This window comes from Danio rerio, chromosome 6, assembly GCF_052040795.2.
Source record: "Danio rerio strain M-AB ecotype USA chromosome 6, GRCz13ab, whole genome shotgun sequence".
Taxonomy (NCBI): Eukaryota; Metazoa; Chordata; class Actinopteri; order Cypriniformes; family Danionidae; genus Danio; species Danio rerio.
The window spans coordinates 13,484,570-13,503,848 of record NC_141026.1 but is presented as its reverse complement, the minus strand read 5'-3'; the positions used below and the strand labels follow the sequence as shown (position 1 = coordinate 13,503,848).

Below are 19,279 nucleotides of genomic sequence, written 5' to 3'. Positions count from 1 at the left end.
TACCATTTCCTTCCAAGGAGTCAAAGAACAAAAACACCACTTCCTGATAGTCTGCAGCCAAATATCAAAAAGAAAAATGGAATTTGTTGCAGTAGGAGAAGCCTCTGTGGGACTTTTTTCTTATATAATAAGTAACTTTCGCATCAAAAGCTGAAATGCAATGAACGTGCAGTGGCTTTTGGAGAAAACAGTCCTACTGTATTAATACTAGGGTTGGGTCGATAGACGATGCCATTGTCCATCGCCGATGGCCAATAGACAACACAATGCTGAGCCGGCATCACCGATCCTCCGCCCTGCCCCCCTCACAAACCCACTCGCGAAAAAAAACCACACTTAGGCCCTGTTTACACTAATATGTCTTGGTGGTAAAATAGCATTTTAGAACGAAGATGATCCACATCCACGCCGTTTTGCCTAGCATTTCTGCACAGCCTTCCATCTGCTGAAAACGCACATCATGTGACTACACACACACACACTGTCATGCGCTCCTCTGAGCTCCAGGCAGAGAGCAGTGTCATCGGACAGTTTATCAAGGATGTACCGCTGCATTGCATCTCACTATAGTTGTTAAATGTGATATTCAGACATCCCAAGTCTCCCGGAAGTTCCAGGAGTCTCTATGCATTTGCGGGACTCATAATGCTCGCAAACGAGTGATAATCTCCCAGAGTGAAGTTTATTCATAAACTAATTTCGAGAGGATCACGTGATTATGATTGAACACGGCTGGTTCTGCATTAGCAGGCATTATTCACCAATCCGGCCATTCCTAACCCACTATAAAGAGCCAGGGTTTTTTCAGTACAGTCATCTTCAATTTAAAGAATCCCCCCTTCCACCCCTACCTCTTCACCTTTCCCTCCATAGGGCTGCACGGTGGCCCAGTGGTTAGCACTGTTGCCTCACAGCAAGAACGGCACTGGTTCTAGTTCTTCAACAGGCCGGTGGTCGTTTCCGTGCGTAGTTTGCATTTTCTTCCCGTGCTCGCGTGGGTTTTCCCCGGGTCCTCCGGTTTCCTCCCACATTCAAAAAACATGCACAACAAGTGAATTGATCAATCTAAATTTAGCACTACAGTCAATCTCTCACCCTGCAGCATATCTTTTCATAGCTTTCAATTTTTAGTCATCAGTTTTTATCAAAGGGGAGGTGTCGAGATCTACCTGAGCTCAAGGCTTCCCTCTCGCCCTGCAAACGGGAGGGAGCCCAGGGCTCAAGGACCTTTTGGGCTCAGGGCTCTCTCCCCGGGACAGCATGCCAAACTTGCATGCAAAACGCACTCTATTAACACCCCCCGCTTTTCACATGATAATGATGCCATCATCCATCGCGATGTTTCACATTAGACATCGTACGATGCCAAATTGGTTGACATCGCCCAACCCTAAATAATACTGAAGCATTTTGATGATGGCCTTTGGCTGATGGATAGTAAAATGACCAAAACAACATTTTAAACGTTTTATTATGCGGTCAGTCCACTAGTTTGTCCAGTCATCCCAACACATTGCTCACTTTTTAATCATCACATGATCTATTAAACTTTTTTTGATGTGCATTCTAGACTTCATTTGGTTAAAGTGTTTCCATCATAGTTTATACAATGTTTTTCTTATCAGATAAAACATTTATTCTACTCAGTTGTGTGCATAAAATGTTTATTTGCATTTTCAAAATTAATGCGCATCTTGCCATTTCCATTAAGCATTTTTTATGTGATATTCCACAATGTGCATAAAAATAGGTGGATGGACACACAGCTATAGAAACCAGCTTTTGTTGGATTATAAAAAGAAGTCATATCATGCATATCACACACAGATTGTGACTGATTCATTATATATGTTTCAGGGCTTCTTTGAAGATGAGGACGGAAAGGAATATATTTATAAAGAACCGAAATTCACCCCTCTCTCCGAGATCTCCCAGCGTCTCCTCAAGCTGTACTCGGACAAATTTGGCCAAGAAAACGTCAAGATGATTCAGGACTCCGGCAGGGTAAGCAAACGTTTTATTAGCATTCTGCCAACAGGTGAAAGCTCAGGCAACTGTGAATAATCTGAGCACACATACACTGATAATAATGACATGTTAAAAAGTTAAAGGGACAGTTCAACAAAGAATTTCAATTTGTTTTAAACCTGTATGACTTGCTTCTTTTCTGGTAGTAGCTTTTTTGCCAATAGTTTGATAATACATGCTTCAGTAAATCAAATTCATGAATGCATTTAAATGATTCATTGATTAAAACGGATTAATATATAAAGTGTATACATTTTCAGTGTTTTGAGGGATGTTTACTGATTTTTAGAGGTTACTGTAGGTTAAACTATACAAATTATGTGTCAAATTTTTCTTTTTTCTAGGCTACATGCAGATAAAAACACCTATTTTACATGAAATGTGTTTTGTGAATATTTAAGATGTGCTTCGGTGCTCTAGAACTGCCAGATTCAGACTATTGAATGATTTTTTCCTAGCATTCAATGGTGCGATTATGCATTTACAATGGTATGAACCATTATTAGGGGGTCAAATGTATGTTTATATTATACATTGCTGATTATTAATACTTAAGGTATAGATTAAAGATCAGAGAAAGATATTTTTTACTATTAAAGGGCTGAGCCCCCATACATTTTATTTTGATGTCCTTCAGGGGGGGACCAAGTGTTAATTAGGGGGGGTCAAACCCCCCCTGTAATTTACACCCTGATTACAGTTAAAGTTAGCTCCCAACATTCTTCATCAATATCTTCTATTTTGTTTTTCACTGAAGAAAGAAATGCACAATGTAGAACTACATAAAAGAAAAATAAATAATTTCCATTATTGGATGTAATTTAACTTTAATCTGCATTGCTAAATATGTCAAAAATAAATGAAATTGCATTGTTCAGTGTATTTTATATAATATGTTTCATCATTTGAAATGTAGTTTAGAGTTTCTGATCTTCAAATATTAAAAATCTCTTATATAATGTACATTATAATGCTTCTGTCATGGAGAGCAAAGTGCTTGTTGACAATACCATTCTGTGATGTAATGAGCACTTATCACATAAACCCTCATAACTAAACAAGTCCACTTGGTGCATAAATAGCAACTGTGTAACAATTAGCTTCATAAAGGTATTTAATAAAGATACAAATTGGCATGACATGGCAATGCGAGAGGAATTGTTTTGCTAACATACAAAATATGTGTAAAAACTAACCCTGTATTAGTTTGTGCCCCTCTCACCCTTTCTAGTGTAGCTCAATGTAAACAAAACAGTCAACTTATAGCATTTTTATTGATATTCCTGTCCCTCCACTGAAAGTCTCTTCCAAGCAATTTAAAGTTTAATAAATGACTAATAGACGTCTAAATATAGACTTTTTAATAAAGGTGTCTTGGTTAAAGCAAAATATTGGCTGTCAGTGAAAATCTAAAAGACATCTAAGAATAGCCCAAATCTAGACTAGTTATCAAATACACAGATTAGGCAGACTCTACATGTGTAGTCATTCATTTATGTCTATTTTATGACGTTTATTCTACACTCACCGGCCACTTTATTAGGTACCCCTTATTAGTATAAGGTTGGACCCATTTTTGCCTTTAGAACTACCTTAATCCTTCATGGCATAGATTCAACAAGTTGGTCCTGGAAACATTTCTCAGAGATTTTGGTCCATCTTGACTTGATAGCATCACAAAGTTGCTGCAGATTTGACGGCTGCACATCCATGATGCGAGTCTTGCGTTCCACCACATCCCAAAGGTGCTCTATTGGATTGAGGTCTGGTGAATTTGGAGGCCATTTGAGTACAGTGAACTTAAAGGCATGTTCAAGAAATCAGTCTGAGATGATTTGTGCTTTATGACATGGTGCATTATCCTGCTGAAAGTAGCCATCAGATGATGGGTACACTGTGGTCATAAAGGGATGGACATGGTCAGCAACAATACTCAGGTAGGCTGTGACAATACTACAAGGCAGGATAGATCCATGCTTTCATGTTGTTGACGCCAAATTCTGACCCTACCATTTGAATGTTGCAGCAGAAATCGAGACTCATCAAACCAGGCAACATTTTTCCAGTTTTTTTATTGTCTAATCTTGGTGAACCTGTGCAAATTGTAGCCTCAGTTTCTTGTTCTTAGCTGACACATGCTCTTCTGCATACCTCGGTTGTAACGAGTGGTTATTTGAGTTACTGTTGCCGTTCTATCAGCTTGAACCAGTCTGGCCATTCTCCTCCGACCTCTGGCATCAACAAGGCATTTGCGCCCACAGAACTGCCGCTCACTGGATAGTTTCTCTTTTTTGGACCATTCTCTGTAAACCCTAGAGATGGTTTTGTGTGTAAATGCCTGTAGATCAGCAGTTTCTAAAATACTCAGACCAGCCCATCTGGCACCAACAACTAGCCACGTTCAAAGTCACTTAAATCACCTTTCTTCCCCATTCTGATGCTCAGTTCGAATTGCAGCAGATCGTCTTGACCATGTCTACATCTCTAAATGCATTGAGTTGTTGCCAAGTGATTGACTGATTAGAAATTTGTGTTAACGAGCAGTTGGAAAGGTGTACATTACCTAATAAAGTGGCCGGTGAATGTTTATGTCTATGAGACTTCTTATGAACACCAACAATGCTTGCTGGGACTGTTTACACAAAGCTGTTGCAAATATTTGAGCTTTTATTTATGTTCACTGGTAAGTGTTTCTATATGAATAAAATCCAACAATAAATCTTTTTACCACAAAAGTGACCTTTTTAAAAGACTTGTCTTCTACCACTTGTTTTGTCTCCTTATTAATGTTTTAAAAAGTTTAGGATGAAGGGGCTTGCATTAAAGAAACAGACATCTCTCGGATTTCACAGAAAAATTACTTCCCCTGTGTTCCAATGAAGTCCTCTGGGTGTATTTTTGAAAACTAGGAAACAGACATACTCTACTATAAACTATCAGCTCTTCTTGCTATCTGCTATCTATTATTCTTGGTTTGATTTACTACACAGTATACAATGTTCAGCAGTCATCAAAATGCACTCTATGTTGAAATTATTTACTTAATCCTAGGCTCATTTAAACATGTGTATAAACAAACACACACATACAAGACGAGTATTACATTATACAAATGATTTGACAACATGCCTGCTGATATGCAGTCCACTTTAACCAGTCTCACTTTAACCCCAGTCCACAGACAACAGTTTTGTTTATTCATTTTTTATCAGCAGTTTTTGTACATCTCATTTTTACATCTTTCCCAGGTGAATCCTAAAGATCTGGAGGCAAAGTTCGCCTACATCCAAGTCACGCATGTGACGCCATATCTGGAGGAAAAGGAGCTCGAAGAGAGGAAGACTGACTTTGAGAGAAGCCACAACATTCGCCGATTTGTATTTGAAACACCGTTCACAGAGTCGGGCAAGAGGCATGGTGGAGTCGAGGAACAGTGTAAACGCAGGACGGTTCTAACTAGTGAGTGATCACTATCCCTGACTTTACAACTGTTGCATAAAAAGTGTAGCACACGCATAATGTGTAGGAAATTGATGCTTTATTCTACTACATTTAATTGACTAAAAAACCCTTACGCCACCACTTATCTACCGTCAACCCAATCAATCATAGTTCCACTTGTTTACTTTCGATTATTACAATATGTTTTCCTGTGAAGTGGACCAGTCCCTCCTGCAGCAAAACAGCCCCACAACATGATGCTGCCGCCCCAATACTTCACAGTTGGAATGGTGTTCCTAGGCTTGTAAGCTTTCCCCTTTGTCCTCCAACTGTAACACTGGTCATTATGGTCAAACAGTTCAATCTTAGTTCCATCAGACCACAGGACATGTCTCCAAAAATTATTATTTTTCCCAGATTAATTTAGCAAATTGTAATCTGGCTTTTTTGTTGATTCTGGCTTGTTGATTTTCCCATGTTGTCACACAAGGAAGCAGTGTGTTTGAGGTTTTCCTTAAATACTATTCTACAATTGTGCCTCCAATTAACTCAAATGTTGTCAAGTAGCCAATCAGAAACTTTCAAAACCTTGACACCATCATCTGAGCTTTTTCAGAGGCATAATAATCATGTATGTAAACTTGACTTTCAAGAAAAGTTATAACAATTTCTCAAAATATCTCTCTCATTATTCTGCTATTAAGCATAACAGAAACTAATTTGATAATCCTAACGTACCTAAAAGAGAAAAAGTTTAGTCACTTTAACATCCGACTTTTAAATGGTTATGTGCCTTTTTATACAGTGTATGTAAACTTCTGGTTTCAACTGTATATCAGCGTAACATGATCATTCAGGAGTGCCTTTTTCTTCTTCACAATAATTCACAATAATAAATTAAATCGCAACAGTATTTGTAATGCCAAAAGGCAACCAGCGTAAACCCTCTTTGGGCCCTATTTTGATGGTCCATGCCCAAAGTGCAAAGCGCAGGACACAAACACTTTCAGGGCGTGTCAGAACGCATTTTTGCTAATTTAAGGATCCGCATTGTGCCGTGGCGCATGGTCTAAAAAGGGTTGAGTTTATTTTCTTAATGAGTTATAGGTGTGTTTTGAGAATAAACCAATTAGAGTCTCATCTCCCATTCCCTTTAAGAGCCAGCTGCGTCACGCCATAAGCGCATTTGCTATTTACATGTTGTAAAGTAAGTCAAACAAAAGTAACTTAACAGTTAATAGTTTTTTCTAACAGAAAACAGTTAAACAGAGCATCTACCGCGCAAGAATGAGAGATAATCGATCTACTTTCACTTTCGCTCTTGAATGGGGAAACCTTTACGCACCGATATCAATTAGCCTATAAATATTAAATTTCATTTGTTAAGAGAAAATATTTGTTTCAAAACTATTTCTAAATTCAGTTCTAATTACCAGCAAACGAATAAATGAACAATAATAACGAAGTGTGCTCAAAAACCGGAGTTATATCCTAAAACACATGCTGTGCCCCATATGGTCTAAAACCTGCAGGTGGGCAAATCTAAGTTTGTTTTTAATAAAACAAATAGAAATATGGATATAATAAAAAATACTGCTAATAATAATAACATTATACAAACGTAAATTGTTATGAATGAACTGAAAAAGCCTCCCGAGATGAAGATAGGATAAAAGCAGTGGTTTTTCATATAGAAAATAATTTGTTTTGTTATATTTTAATCCTTTATATTTATATCCTATATATATTCTTATTATATCCTATATATAGGCCTATGCTTAATATTTAATTTTTTTCATATGTGAAGATATTTGCGTATTGCTCTACATCTTGTGTGTAGGCTATTAAGCAGTGTGTAAGCGAGGCGCAACAGAACGCCTTCCTTTGTAGACCAGAACGCCTATGGGCGCACATATGAGCGCAAATGCATTTGCTATTTAAAGAGTGTGGCGCAACGCCTCAAAACGACTCTTACGCCAAGCTGAAACTAGCAAACAAGTATTGCGCCGCGCCTTGCGCCACATTTCGTCGGGTCTATGATTGGGCCCTTTCTGTTAGTTAACTTTAAAAAATGCTGGGTTCCATGCAATTACTTCATGTTGTCCCAACACAAATCGATTAAGTTAACTTAATCGTTTTTGCACATTCAAAATTTAAAGTTGTTTGAGTGTAAATCTGGATTTAAATGTCTTTGGGCTTTGATGTAATTTTGGGTTAAATTAATTTAGCATGCAATCAGTAAATGAATCCATTAATCAACCCAAATGAAATGTAAAATACATATTTCTGTGACCCCAAGCTTTTGACCAGTAGTGTACATGTTGTTCCTTAATCTGTATCATTCATAATTAATTGTTTTTATAAGTGCACCTGCAGACAGAGAAAGATTTGCTGAACGAATGTCTTTGAGCACAGCATAATGCATTTATTTACCCAGCTTTTCCTGGAACACTAAATCTTTAATAATGATCACACTCTGGCCTGGACTTCCTGTATTAACACCGTACACCCTGTACTTCAGCCTTGGGTCACAAGTCTAATGCCATAAAAACAGCCAGGAAGTTTCAAAGTTGAACCCTAATCTGATCGTTTTCAGGTCAGATCGGGTCATTGAGGCAGAATGACCATCTTTGAGACACGCTTTTCACAGTGTCACGAATCCTGGTTACTGCACAAACATGAGGAGATTTCAGCTTTAGCACACCTTAATGTGTTTGCTCTCTTTTTTCCTGAATGCGCCATTGCATCCATTTATAAGTGTATGCACTCTTCTCTGTGTTTCAGCCACACACTGTTTCCCGTATGTGAAGAAGCGCATAGCAGTGATGTATCAGCACCACACTGACCTGAGCCCCATCGAGGTGGCGATAGATGAGATGAGCGGGAAGGTGGCAGAACTCAGAGCGCTCTGCGCTACCAGTGAGGTCGATATGATCCGACTGCAGCTCAAGCTTCAGGGGAGCATCAGTGTACAGGTTTGTATCAGAATCAGAAAGATGTGTTTTCGTGACAGAAGTTTCCACAGAATGACAGTGGCAGGACAAAGACACAGATAATAATGATTTAAAACCACACTGAACTGAGCTAAACTGAACTGAACTTAAACACTAAAAACTGAACTACACTGATCCAGTTACTATGACCATTTATGTGAAGCTGCTTTGACACAATCTACATTGTAAAAGCGCTATACAAATAAAGCTGAATTGAATTGAATAATAAATGAAAATAAATAAAATAAATAAGTAAATAAATAAGAATATACAATTTTAGCAAATGTATGTACAGTATATTACTACTGTATATACAATGTTGTATGTATAGCTATATTATGTTCAAATTCAAATGTTAACTATGTGTGTTGTTAAATAAATAGGTGTATTCGTGTTTACTATCTGACAAAAGTCTTGCCATCAATCCCATTTGTAAGAGCAACAAATAATAACTTGACTTCTAGTTGATTATTTGAAAAAGTGTCAGAAGGTAGTTTTTTTTTCTGATGAATCATCAGTTGAACTGCATCCCAATCATCGCAAATACTGCAGAAGACCTATTGGAACCCGCATGGACCCAAGATTCTCAAAGAAATAAGTCAAGTTTGGTGAAGGAAAAAAATCATGGTTTGGGGTTATATTCAGTATGGAAGCGTGGGAGAGATCTGCATGATTGGATGGCAACATCATAAGCAGAAAGTAATCAAGACATTTATGCTGCCCATTACATTTCAAACCACAGGAGAGGGCAAATTCTTCATTAGGATAGCGCTCCTTCTCATACTTCAGCCTCCACATCAAAGTTCCTGAAAGCAAAGTAGGTCAAGGTGCTCCAGGATTGGCCAGTCCAGTCACCAGGCATGAACATTATTGAGCATGTTTGGGGTAAGATGAAGGAGGAGGCATTGAAGATGAATCCAAAGAGTCTTGATGAACTCTGAGAGTCCTGCAAGAACGCTTTCTTTGCCATTCCAGATGACTTTATTAATACGTTATTTGAGTCATTGGAGAGATGTATGGATGCAGTCCTCCAAACTCTTTTGCCTAAGCAAAGTCAGACCTTACTGTCCTTTTTAAATAATTAAAAATCAAGGCATGATCATATTTTATTTTGGTAAAATAAGCATAATCTAGAGGCCTTTGCCTTTCATATAAACCACTTCTGATACTAAATTATCAACGAGCAGTCAAGTTATTATTTGTTGTTCCTAAAACTTGGATAGGCGACAATACTTTGTCACTTGTCAATAAGTGTATAAATAGGGTTTGTTCCTCAATTGTGATCAAGTATTTATGAGATGGATTGCCTGAGGGAAGAAACTGTGTTTCTGTGTCTTGCTGTGTATGTATATGTGTGTGAAAAACACTGCTCAGCTCCCGAAACACCCTAGGCAACATTTTTAGCATCATGATGAAGCACTTGTGACAAACTGTGAGGAAAAAAACAATAGTTTCAGGCAGAATTTATTCTTTGTTGATAATTTATTATCAACAAGCTTAATGAAAAGTTGATTTGTAGTCAGAAAATGGTGAGAAACATCAATTATGAAAAGAGAATATATGTTTTGGTCACACTTTATTTTATTGTACAATTTACACTATTAAAAACCCGTTAACTAATCATTTTAGTTAATCACACATCTAATTAGCTGCTTACTAATAGTAAGATAGTAGATGGGTTCAGTTTTTGGGTAGGATTTGGGATGTAAAATAAGATCATAAGAAGTAAGGCAAGGCGAGTTTATTTATATAGCACATTTCATACACAATGGTAATTCAAAGTGCTTTGCATAAACAGGAATAAAAGAAAAATAGTATAAGAAAAAAATAACAAAGAATAAAAATGATTAAAAACATAAAAAGTGAAATGTGTTAAAACATGTTTTAAATGAATAAAAATATAAGTCAACTGAACAATAAACATCTTTCTACTCTTCAGGTCAATGCTGGGCCACTAGCATATGCCAGAGCTTTCCTTGATGACGCCTGCGCCAAAAAATACCCAGATAACAAAGTCAAACAGCTTAAAGAGGTCTTCAGGTATATAAACACCAGTCCAGATGCCTGAAAAATCTCCACACAAATGCCTGGTTTCTTATTCTGTGTGTGGATATGATGTTTGTGTATGCAGGCAGTTTGTTGAAGCATGTGGACAAGCTCTAGCTGTAAACGAAAGACTGATCAAGGAGGACCAACAGGAATATCATGACGAGATGAAAGCCAGTTACAGAGACCTGGCCAGAGAGCTTTCAAACATCATGCATGAGCAGGTGACCGCACACATACACTCAGCTGTGCCGGTGGTGCAGGGCAAAACTTAAAGGGATAGTTCACTCAAAAATGACAGTTTAATTATTATTTACTCAGTCTAAAGTGGTTCCAAATATTAAAGTTTCTTTCTTTTGTTGAACACAGAAGAAGCTATTTTAACGCAAGCTGGATAACCATTGATTTCCATAGAAGGAAAATAACAAATGGCGACACGATGGCTGGGCGGTTAGCATCGTCGCTTCACACATGAAGGTCGCTGGTTCGACTGCTGGCTGGGCCAGGTGGCATTTCTGTGTGGAGTTTGCATGTTGCATGTTTCCTCTGGGTGCTCTGATTTCCCCCAGTTAAGTTGGTGGTTCATTTCGCTGTGGCGACCCCTGATGAATAAAGGGAAAGGAATGAATAACAAATACTATGGAAGGTCAATGGTTACAGGTTTACAGTTTTCTTTAAAATATATTCTATTGTTGATCAACATAAGGAAGAAAGCCAAACAGGTTTGGAACAAGTCAAAGGTAAATAAACGAATTTCTTCAGAATTGACTATCCCTTTAAGGCTTTTCCTAAAATCAGGATGTAGTTCTTTTTTGTTCTTCATTTGGATGTGAAAGGTTTGAAGCTGCACTATATATCATGATGCTCTTTACTATTGGAAGTAAAGTTTAGATGAATGTGCAAATACAGCTGTCAGCTGATGCAAGCTTGACTTATGTGTTCAACTGAACTACTCTCCATAATTTTCACTTTTGAGTGAACTAACCCTTTAAGATATTAGGTTTCCAATTTTGATTAAGCATTCCCCTACCATTGGAAGTTTGAATGGCACCCTGGGCGTTCTAGTTTGAAGGGCATCCGCTGCATAAAACATATGCTAGATAAGTTAGTGATTCATTCCGCAGTGGTGACCCCAGATTAATAAGGGGACTAAGCCGAAAGCAAAATGAACAAATTAATGAATAACAAAACATAACTTTGTGCTCCAACTCCATTCAGTTAGTAATGACCAGTGCATAGTGCAAACCGTGTGGGCCCACTCGCAAGAGCAGGTGAAGGAAAGTTGTATAAAAATCGGACCCCCCGGACAAATCTCCCCTTCGCATGCACGCGCATCACGCAGCGCTTGCAGTCTGACAGCAAGAACAAACATAGACGTATTGTCTGATTGACAAGCAGCTCATAATTATGTTCTAAAGAATTTAAAACGCCGAATAGGATGAATTTATACTCCATTTCGGAAGTGAAACATACTCTAATAGGGAGTGTAATCTACACAACAATAAGTGCAGTGTTTCAACGTGATCCAGTTATGTTGTGGTTCTGTGATTGCTGGTGTTGGCTGCTGTATGGTTAAACATTTATGACAGTTAAAGTAACTAGGTTAATTAAATAAAATTTTATTCTAATATTTTGGGCGTTTTTTTGTGCATTTGGGTGGGTTTTGGATCGCTTTTGGGCTGTAAAAAATCAGCTATATCTGGCAACACTGCACGGATTAGTTTGGACTGAAGATGTTTATCTCAAAAACAGGTGATCACTGATGTGCATTAAACAAATGACAACAGATTCAGCAAAAAATGTGCTTCTTTAATGTTCTTTAAAGTTTTAATATAGAAAACAAAGTTCTCAGAATGACCTGAGGGTGAGTAAATGATCAGGAACGTTTTGTTTTGGGGTAAACTATCCCTTTAGGTCAGTGTTTCTGAACCATGTTCCGGGAGGACCACCGGCTCTGCACATTTCCTTGTCTCTTTAACCAAACACACCTGATTTAGATCATCAGCTCATTAGCAGAGACTGAAAGAAATGTAACAGACAAAGGAAACATGCAAAACATGCAGTGTTGGTGTCCTCCGGGAACATGGTTGAGAAACACTGCTTTAAGTGACAGTAGATTTGTTTGTCATGTACTTTGAGCTTTAAAAATATGCAGATATAAGAACAACTGCACTGTTACTATAGGCTAACATGAATATTTCATAACCATAACACTCATTCTCTCCTTTTTTTGTGCTGGCCTCTGTAGATTGGATGGTACTGTAATAATCTATTGAATTTACCTTATTTTTAAAAATAATACTTAAAGTATTAGCTTAATCTGTTTTACCTCACCCTCCGCTCTTCGTCCTTGTCAGATCTCCGCTATGGATGGTGGAAACAAGAGTGCTCTTTCTGATTCGCTGCATATTTTCAATGCCATCAGTGGCACGCCCACTAGCACCACCCTGCATGGCATGCCCAGCTCCGCCTCTACTGTGTGACCTTTCACCTCTCTGGCCTTAAACCCCACAGCCAGAAAGACTGACAGACTCAAGTGCATCAACAGTCAAAGGACAAGATTTCAACTCAATCCGAGCATCAATCAGAACAAAGCAGGTGTGTCCGGTCTACACTATGAGCAGTTATTATTCCCACATGACTCGCATAAGTGAAAGAAGGAGTTCTTGTTCTTCTCTCATCCACTGCAGTCCTCCGTTCACAGGTGTTTCCTCTTGAGACTATCGCTTTTATTGCTTTCCCAAGCAAAACAACTTGAAAAATCTGCCTTTTTACTATCACATTCCTCACTTTTCATGCTTTTCTCCAATTCTGCATGTTCATTGCTGCTCAGGCTGACATCACTTGTCCAGGGCAGTAAGTGATAGTGAAAAGAACATAACTGCGCTTTAGTGTTGCAGGAAGTTTGAGCTTTACTGTACAAAAACTCACGATCACCTGAGCCATTTGCGTTTTAGCCCACACTTCCATTCTATCTTGGTTCCCTTTTTTATTTTGGTACAAGCTGAGAAACAAGTGCTGTTTCATTGTAGCTAAGGTGCAATAATTCCCTTTCTTTGACTTGGTTCCTGAAGATCTCTTGCCAAAGTGCGAAGGCTAGATGTGAAGACTATATATATGGACAAAAGAGATGAACACAACAATTTTTATAACCATCTACGTTTGTTTAAATGTAAATTGTTTTATATGGGAGGGTTAGAAATGGGGGTATTTTTATTTAAATGAGTCTCTTCTGGAAATATATTAATGTCCCTAAAATCTCTGAATAAAATGTATTATTCAATTCAGTTCATCTTTATTTGTATAGCGCTTTTACAATGTAGATTGTGTCAAAGCAGCCTAACATTGAAGTTCTAGTAAACTGAAACTGTCAGTCCAGTTTTCAGAGTTGAAGTTCAGTTTAGTTCAGTTCAGTGTGTTTTTTCACTGCTGAAAGTCCAAACACTGAAGAGCAAATCCATTGATGTGCAGTTCTGTAAATCCCAAACCAAGCAAGCCAGTGGCGACAGTGGCAAGGAACAAAACTTCACCAATTGATGAAAGTAAAGGAAAATACCATGAGAGAAACCAGGCTCAGTTGGGCACGACCATTTCTCCTCTGGCCAATTTTGTGCAGAGCTGGACCAGCGGTTGTTCGAGCTGGCCCACGGGATCAATGTGGAGACTCGTCTGTCACTGGAATCTATCAGGAATTAATCTCATGCTCTCCACTCCTCCATGACCGCCACAGGATGTGCTCAGGATATGGCCTGGTCCAGGATTATGAATACCTCTAGACGTTCTCTATGGTTGCCATCATCTCTTCACAGGTCACAATCTCTAGAGGCCTCGGGAAGAGTATCTTCAGTCGAAAATAGGGAACAAAGAAAACAATTAGCTTAGCTGCTGTTTAAATAAGAGATATTAAATATCAAGGAAAAAATGAAGTGCTATAAATGAAAATAGCAGTTATATATATACACATGAAAAGCACATGATTATTTCTAACAAAATGTCTGGTGCATTAAGACAGGAGGAGTTTGTACTACAAGTGGTTTGTCAAGCCCACTCACCTGCATGGAGCACACTTATGCATCATACTGTTTTGTGATGCATGGTGTGTATACTTTATTATCTTGCATTAGTTTTCTGGCATTTTTTATTAAATAAAAGATATCTTTATCTTTATTACTTTGAACTTTATTATTTACCATCCAAGATCCTCATAAAGGACATTAGAACCTGTGATCTATACATTATTTATGGCCTTTTTAAGGTTTATTTTATGGCATACAACTGTGATTATTACCACAGATTATCAGGCCTTTAGCATGATTGCAGAAACGTCATTTATACACTCGTATCTTACTTTAAAGCACCTACAGTTGAAGTCAGAATTATTTGCCCTCCTGGATTTTTTCCCCCCAATTTCTGATTAACTTTTTTTTTTTTTTAATTCATGACAATTATCTTTGGTATAATGTTATTATAAGCTTAGATTTGTCCACCTGTTTGGTTTTGGACCATATGGGGCACAGCATGTGTATTTGGATATAACTCAGTTGTTTGACCACCTTTTGTTATTATTGTTTATTTGTTTATTTGCTGAAAATTAGAACTGAATTTAGAAATAGTTTTGACACAAATCTTTATGCTTAACAAATTTTTTTTTTTTCTATGCTAATGGGTGTCTGTGCGTACAACACGTTTCTTTATCCATGAAAGAGAGAAAGTGAAAGTAATGGCCGATTAGAGAGGGCATTCTCATTCTCGCACTGCAGATAGTCTGTTTAACTGTTTTCTCACTGGTGAATCATTTAGTTTTTCCACTTACAAAGTCCGTCATGTACAGTAAATAGCAAATGCGTCATGGCACAACACAACTGACGCTTAAAGGGAATGGGAGATGAGACTCTGATGGTTTTTTCTCAAAACACACCCATAACTCATTAAGAGAATAAGCACAACCCTGTTAGACCGTGCGGCGCAGAGCGTATTTTTCCATCCTTAAAATAGCAAAAGTGAATTCTGACATGCCCTTAATTCTTTTGCGTCCTGTGCTTCAGACTTTCGGACCTAGATCATTAAAATAGAGCCCATAGTGTGTGTATGTGTGTCTGTAGGTGTGTGAGAGGGACCTTTGCACAATTACCTTAATGTATCAGAAAAAATCAAAACATGCACATGAGCTTTCAGAACTACATGGAGTAAACAAAAACAAAGCCTGTATTTATGCACCGACGGCCTCTGTGTGAAATGCTTGTGTTTTATTGATCCTGAGGCCAGTTTAAATGCTTAAAATCTTTGTGACACTTTTTTTCTCTGCGTCAGATTTATTTTTATTCAAAATATAACATAATAGTTTTAATTACTAATTTCTACTAACTGATTTCTTTTATATTTGCGATGATGACAGTATATATTTTACTAGATATTTTTCAAGATAATATTCAGGCTAATAATATTAACCTTAAAAGGATTTAAAAAAAAAAAAAAATTGCTTTAATTCTAGCCGAAATAAAACAAATTAGACTTTCTCCCGAAGAAAAAAATATTATAGGAAATACTGTGAAAAATTCCACACTCTGTTAAACATAACTTGGGAAATATTTAAAAAAAGAAAAACAAATTTATGATAATATTTCTGACTTTAACTCTATATGCCATATAGAATTCAGAAGGAATTCAGAATTATCATAGTATCAAATAAAGTTTTGTTTTAAACTGTGGTCTGAATAAATCCTGCTGACACACTCTCCACTGTCTCTCTCCACTGTTGTCACCATTGTATCACAGAAATGTGTGTGTGTGTGTGTGTGTGGATGAGGGCAGTTTGTTTACCTCTCTCTTCCCATAAATGAGGCGTCTCTTCATCTGACGTGAGTCTCCATGTTCAAGGTATCTTTAGCTTTCCAGTAGACTAAGCTTCTGTAAGGAATCTGTGTGACGATGTGCTTTGAAAAGGTATCTTACACATTAATCATTCAGAGTCAGCAAATCATGTATAAATGCAAAATGTACATGTGTTTGCTGTTTATCTGTGCTGTGAGGTTGTATCTGGACAAGGTAATAAATGGTATTATTGAGGGAATTTAAAAACAGTCACATGATGTGTTGGCAGTGTTGTGTTGTGCCAGCATTATCTAATCAACATGTTTGCTGTTAGCCGTTTCAGCTAAAAGAGTTAATTATTAAATCAAAACAGCCTCTCTTCATCAGTTAACAGGTGTTGTAATAACAAGTCTGCCCATTAATAATTGTAACAGGAGCAAAGTGTACGTAAACCTGTAAATAAAAACTTTTATTGAAAGTCTATTTACCAAATAAGTTTCAAAAGTGACCATAAAGAGGTCAAAAATCCATATCAATTGTTTAAATCAAGTCTTTTTAAGAGACATGATCACTTTTTGTGATGAACAGATATGATGTTGGCTTTTATTCATATATGTATGCTGATCAGGAAATGTAAACAGAAGCTCAACCATACACTGCTGGAAACTCAAACAGTAGATAGAAATGCCACAATAACATATTGTACAGAGTAGGTACAGCATATTTAACTTCACCAATGTAATAATAATGTTCTGCAAAGTACATAATGAATATGGGTAGAACGAATGATATTCAGACCTATTATCTGCTATACCGGACTTAAAACCAGGGAGCAACAAACTTGGTTCTGGAGGACCAGCATCCTGCAGAGTTTACTGTAGCTCCAACTTCCCTCAACACACCTGCCTGGCTGTTTCAGGTATACTTAGTAAGCCCTTGATTAGCTTGTTCAGGTGTGTTTGATTAAGATTGGAGATTAAATCTGCATTACATCGGCAATCAAATATGACAAGGTTTGGTGACCCCTGTTATAACAAACAAACAAGTAGGCTACACTGAAAATTTGCATATAGCAAATAGCAACATGGTGACCTTACAGTTTTTTTGAGCAATCCAGATCATTATATTGGGCTTTTTTCAAAATGTTTTCTATTTGCCACGGACAGACACCAAATGCCTTTAAAAGATGTGGTGTGGTGCGGTGGGTCTTCTCATCCGGTGTTTGACCACCTCCAAGACTTCTCTCAATGTGTCTTACAGATACATCTGTGTCAGCTTTGCTACTCGTCCCTCCAGTCTATTCATGTTGCTGACTTGGTGTTGTTGTGTTGGATGATGTTTTCCTGTCTGAACTCCGTGGATATGAGAAATGAATCAATCGCACAAGTGGAGTTCCAGAGCACACACACCGACTGCGCAATCGTCATGAACCAATAGTAGCTCAAAGGTGGTATAGGAACCAAAACAAACTCTCTCAAAATGTTAATTTTCGTGAGCTGTTAAGAACTGCCAAAACAAATTCAAAATGATCATCATTTTGGCTGGATTTTGTTATAATTTCAGTTTGTTTTTCGATTTTGTTTGAAGCTGGGCCTTTAGTGTAACCATCATTCCTGTAATGCAAGGAATGGAGACATCACGTCAGATGATGGTTAAGATCTCACTAGGGAGCTCTAATTACGTTGAGATGTAAAGAAATAGCCAGTGAACACTGGCTAGCGGAATCAGCATGCCAAATAATCCCCTAACATATGAGTGTAAAAGGGATGGCTCAACGCCTTCCCAATCCCCCATCAAATCAGAGACCACGCATGGTGCACTAAATGGACAATACTCATTCACGGAGTGGCCCTAGCTGCTGCTCCTGCCATTCACTTTGATGGCCTGGTGAGCTGTTAATGCTGAAGAAACATCCAGTGTAGGATGTTACAGACACCACATAAAACCTGAAGGGATGTAACATGGTGTTACACACAAAGATTGACACTATAGAGACAGATAGGCTATGAAATCCACTATCCAATGGGCCATTGTTTGCTTGGAGAAAGCCTTTGCCTTCTGTTGACTTAGAAAATGGACAAAGAGATGTTCTGAAGCTCTGAGTGCAGTGCACGTAATTGTAAAAGGCACAGACAGGACACAGCAAGTGATCTTTCTGCAGTGCCGTCAGGACTACAGTATGCAGACATTCCATGAAGTGACTAAGGAGGATTTAACCTCCTGACCCCTCTTAGGAAACCATCATCATGATGAGCCTTGATGGCAGCCAACCTACACCTTGAGGAGGGGGGTCTTCACTTCAACTTTGAAGGAAGGAAAACATCACACTGATTAGACATCTCTGAGGATCCTCTTGGTAAGAAGAACACCATTTCAAGCCAAAAACTTGTCTCGCAGTGGGAGCTCTGGCCTGAGTTATAATGCCTAACACCACTGATTACAGTTTATACTCGAGTCCACCACCAATTCCAAAAGGTTGTTCTTCAGGTTCTGTCAGGGAAGGGTTGTTGCATGGAAAATAATGCTGTTTTTTTTTTTTTTCACTTTATGCATTGGAGCAGGTGAGCACTGCCTAGTTTAACTTCTTGGTTGAGAAGTGCAGCTTCATCCCAAAAATAGAGATGCTCTGCACAAGCCATGATAATACATTAATTACCAGACCCACACGGAATCTGAGTGCGCAGAAATCCGCAGATTTTAAGCCCATCATTGAGTCTATTTATTTTACCTGGGTAAATGTGTGTACATTTATCTTTATTCAGTTTTTAAATGAATTTAATTACCATAAATGACTAAAATAAAAATGTTCATATGATTTATTTACGGTACAGTTTTTAAAGTAATAATTTCTGTCTTTTAGTAAATGCTATATAAAAGACTTGCTTTGTTTACCAAATAAGTGGATCTAATTGTATTTGCATTGAAAACATTCAATTAAGGTTAAAAAGGTATTATTATTT

At 37.8% G+C, this 19,279-nt stretch overlaps 3 protein-coding genes across 33 annotated transcripts in view; 2 read left to right on the top strand and 1 right to left on the bottom strand.

Moving 5' to 3' along the window:
* The window catches only part of dock9b (dedicator of cytokinesis 9b), a 182,308-nt gene extending 168,517 nt beyond the window's left edge, over positions 1-13,791 (top strand). For all 27 annotated transcript variants that reach the window (XM_087256670.1, XM_087256666.1, XM_087256668.1 and 24 more), the window contains 6 exons: positions 1,858-2,004; positions 5,277-5,487; positions 8,254-8,444; positions 10,402-10,502; positions 10,594-10,732; positions 12,866-13,791. In XM_087256670.1, coding sequence (XP_087112796.1) covers positions 1,858-2,004; positions 5,277-5,487; positions 8,254-8,444; positions 10,402-10,502; positions 10,594-10,732; positions 12,866-12,991 — 915 coding nt within the window. In that variant the 3' untranslated portion in view covers positions 12,992-13,791. The remainder of the gene's footprint in view (positions 1-1,857; positions 2,005-5,276; positions 5,488-8,253; positions 8,445-10,401; positions 10,503-10,593; positions 10,733-12,865) is intronic.
* Positions 1-19,279, bottom strand: part of stk24b (serine/threonine kinase 24b (STE20 homolog, yeast)) — an 835,587-nt gene that overhangs the window by 706,542 nt on the left and 109,766 nt on the right. The window lies entirely within an intron of this gene.
* Positions 16,238-19,279, top strand: part of slc15a1b (solute carrier family 15 member 1b) — a 38,801-nt gene continuing 35,759 nt past the window's right edge. The window contains exons 1-2 of one of the 5 annotated variants that reach the window (XM_087256176.1): positions 16,238-16,366; positions 17,580-18,675. The gene's annotated coding sequence lies outside the window, so the exon portion shown is untranslated. Of the gene's footprint in view, positions 16,386-17,579; positions 18,676-19,279 lie in introns of all 5 variants that reach the window. The other 4 variants (XM_087256175.1, XM_087256177.1, XM_087256173.1 and 1 more) reach the window with 4 other exon arrangements.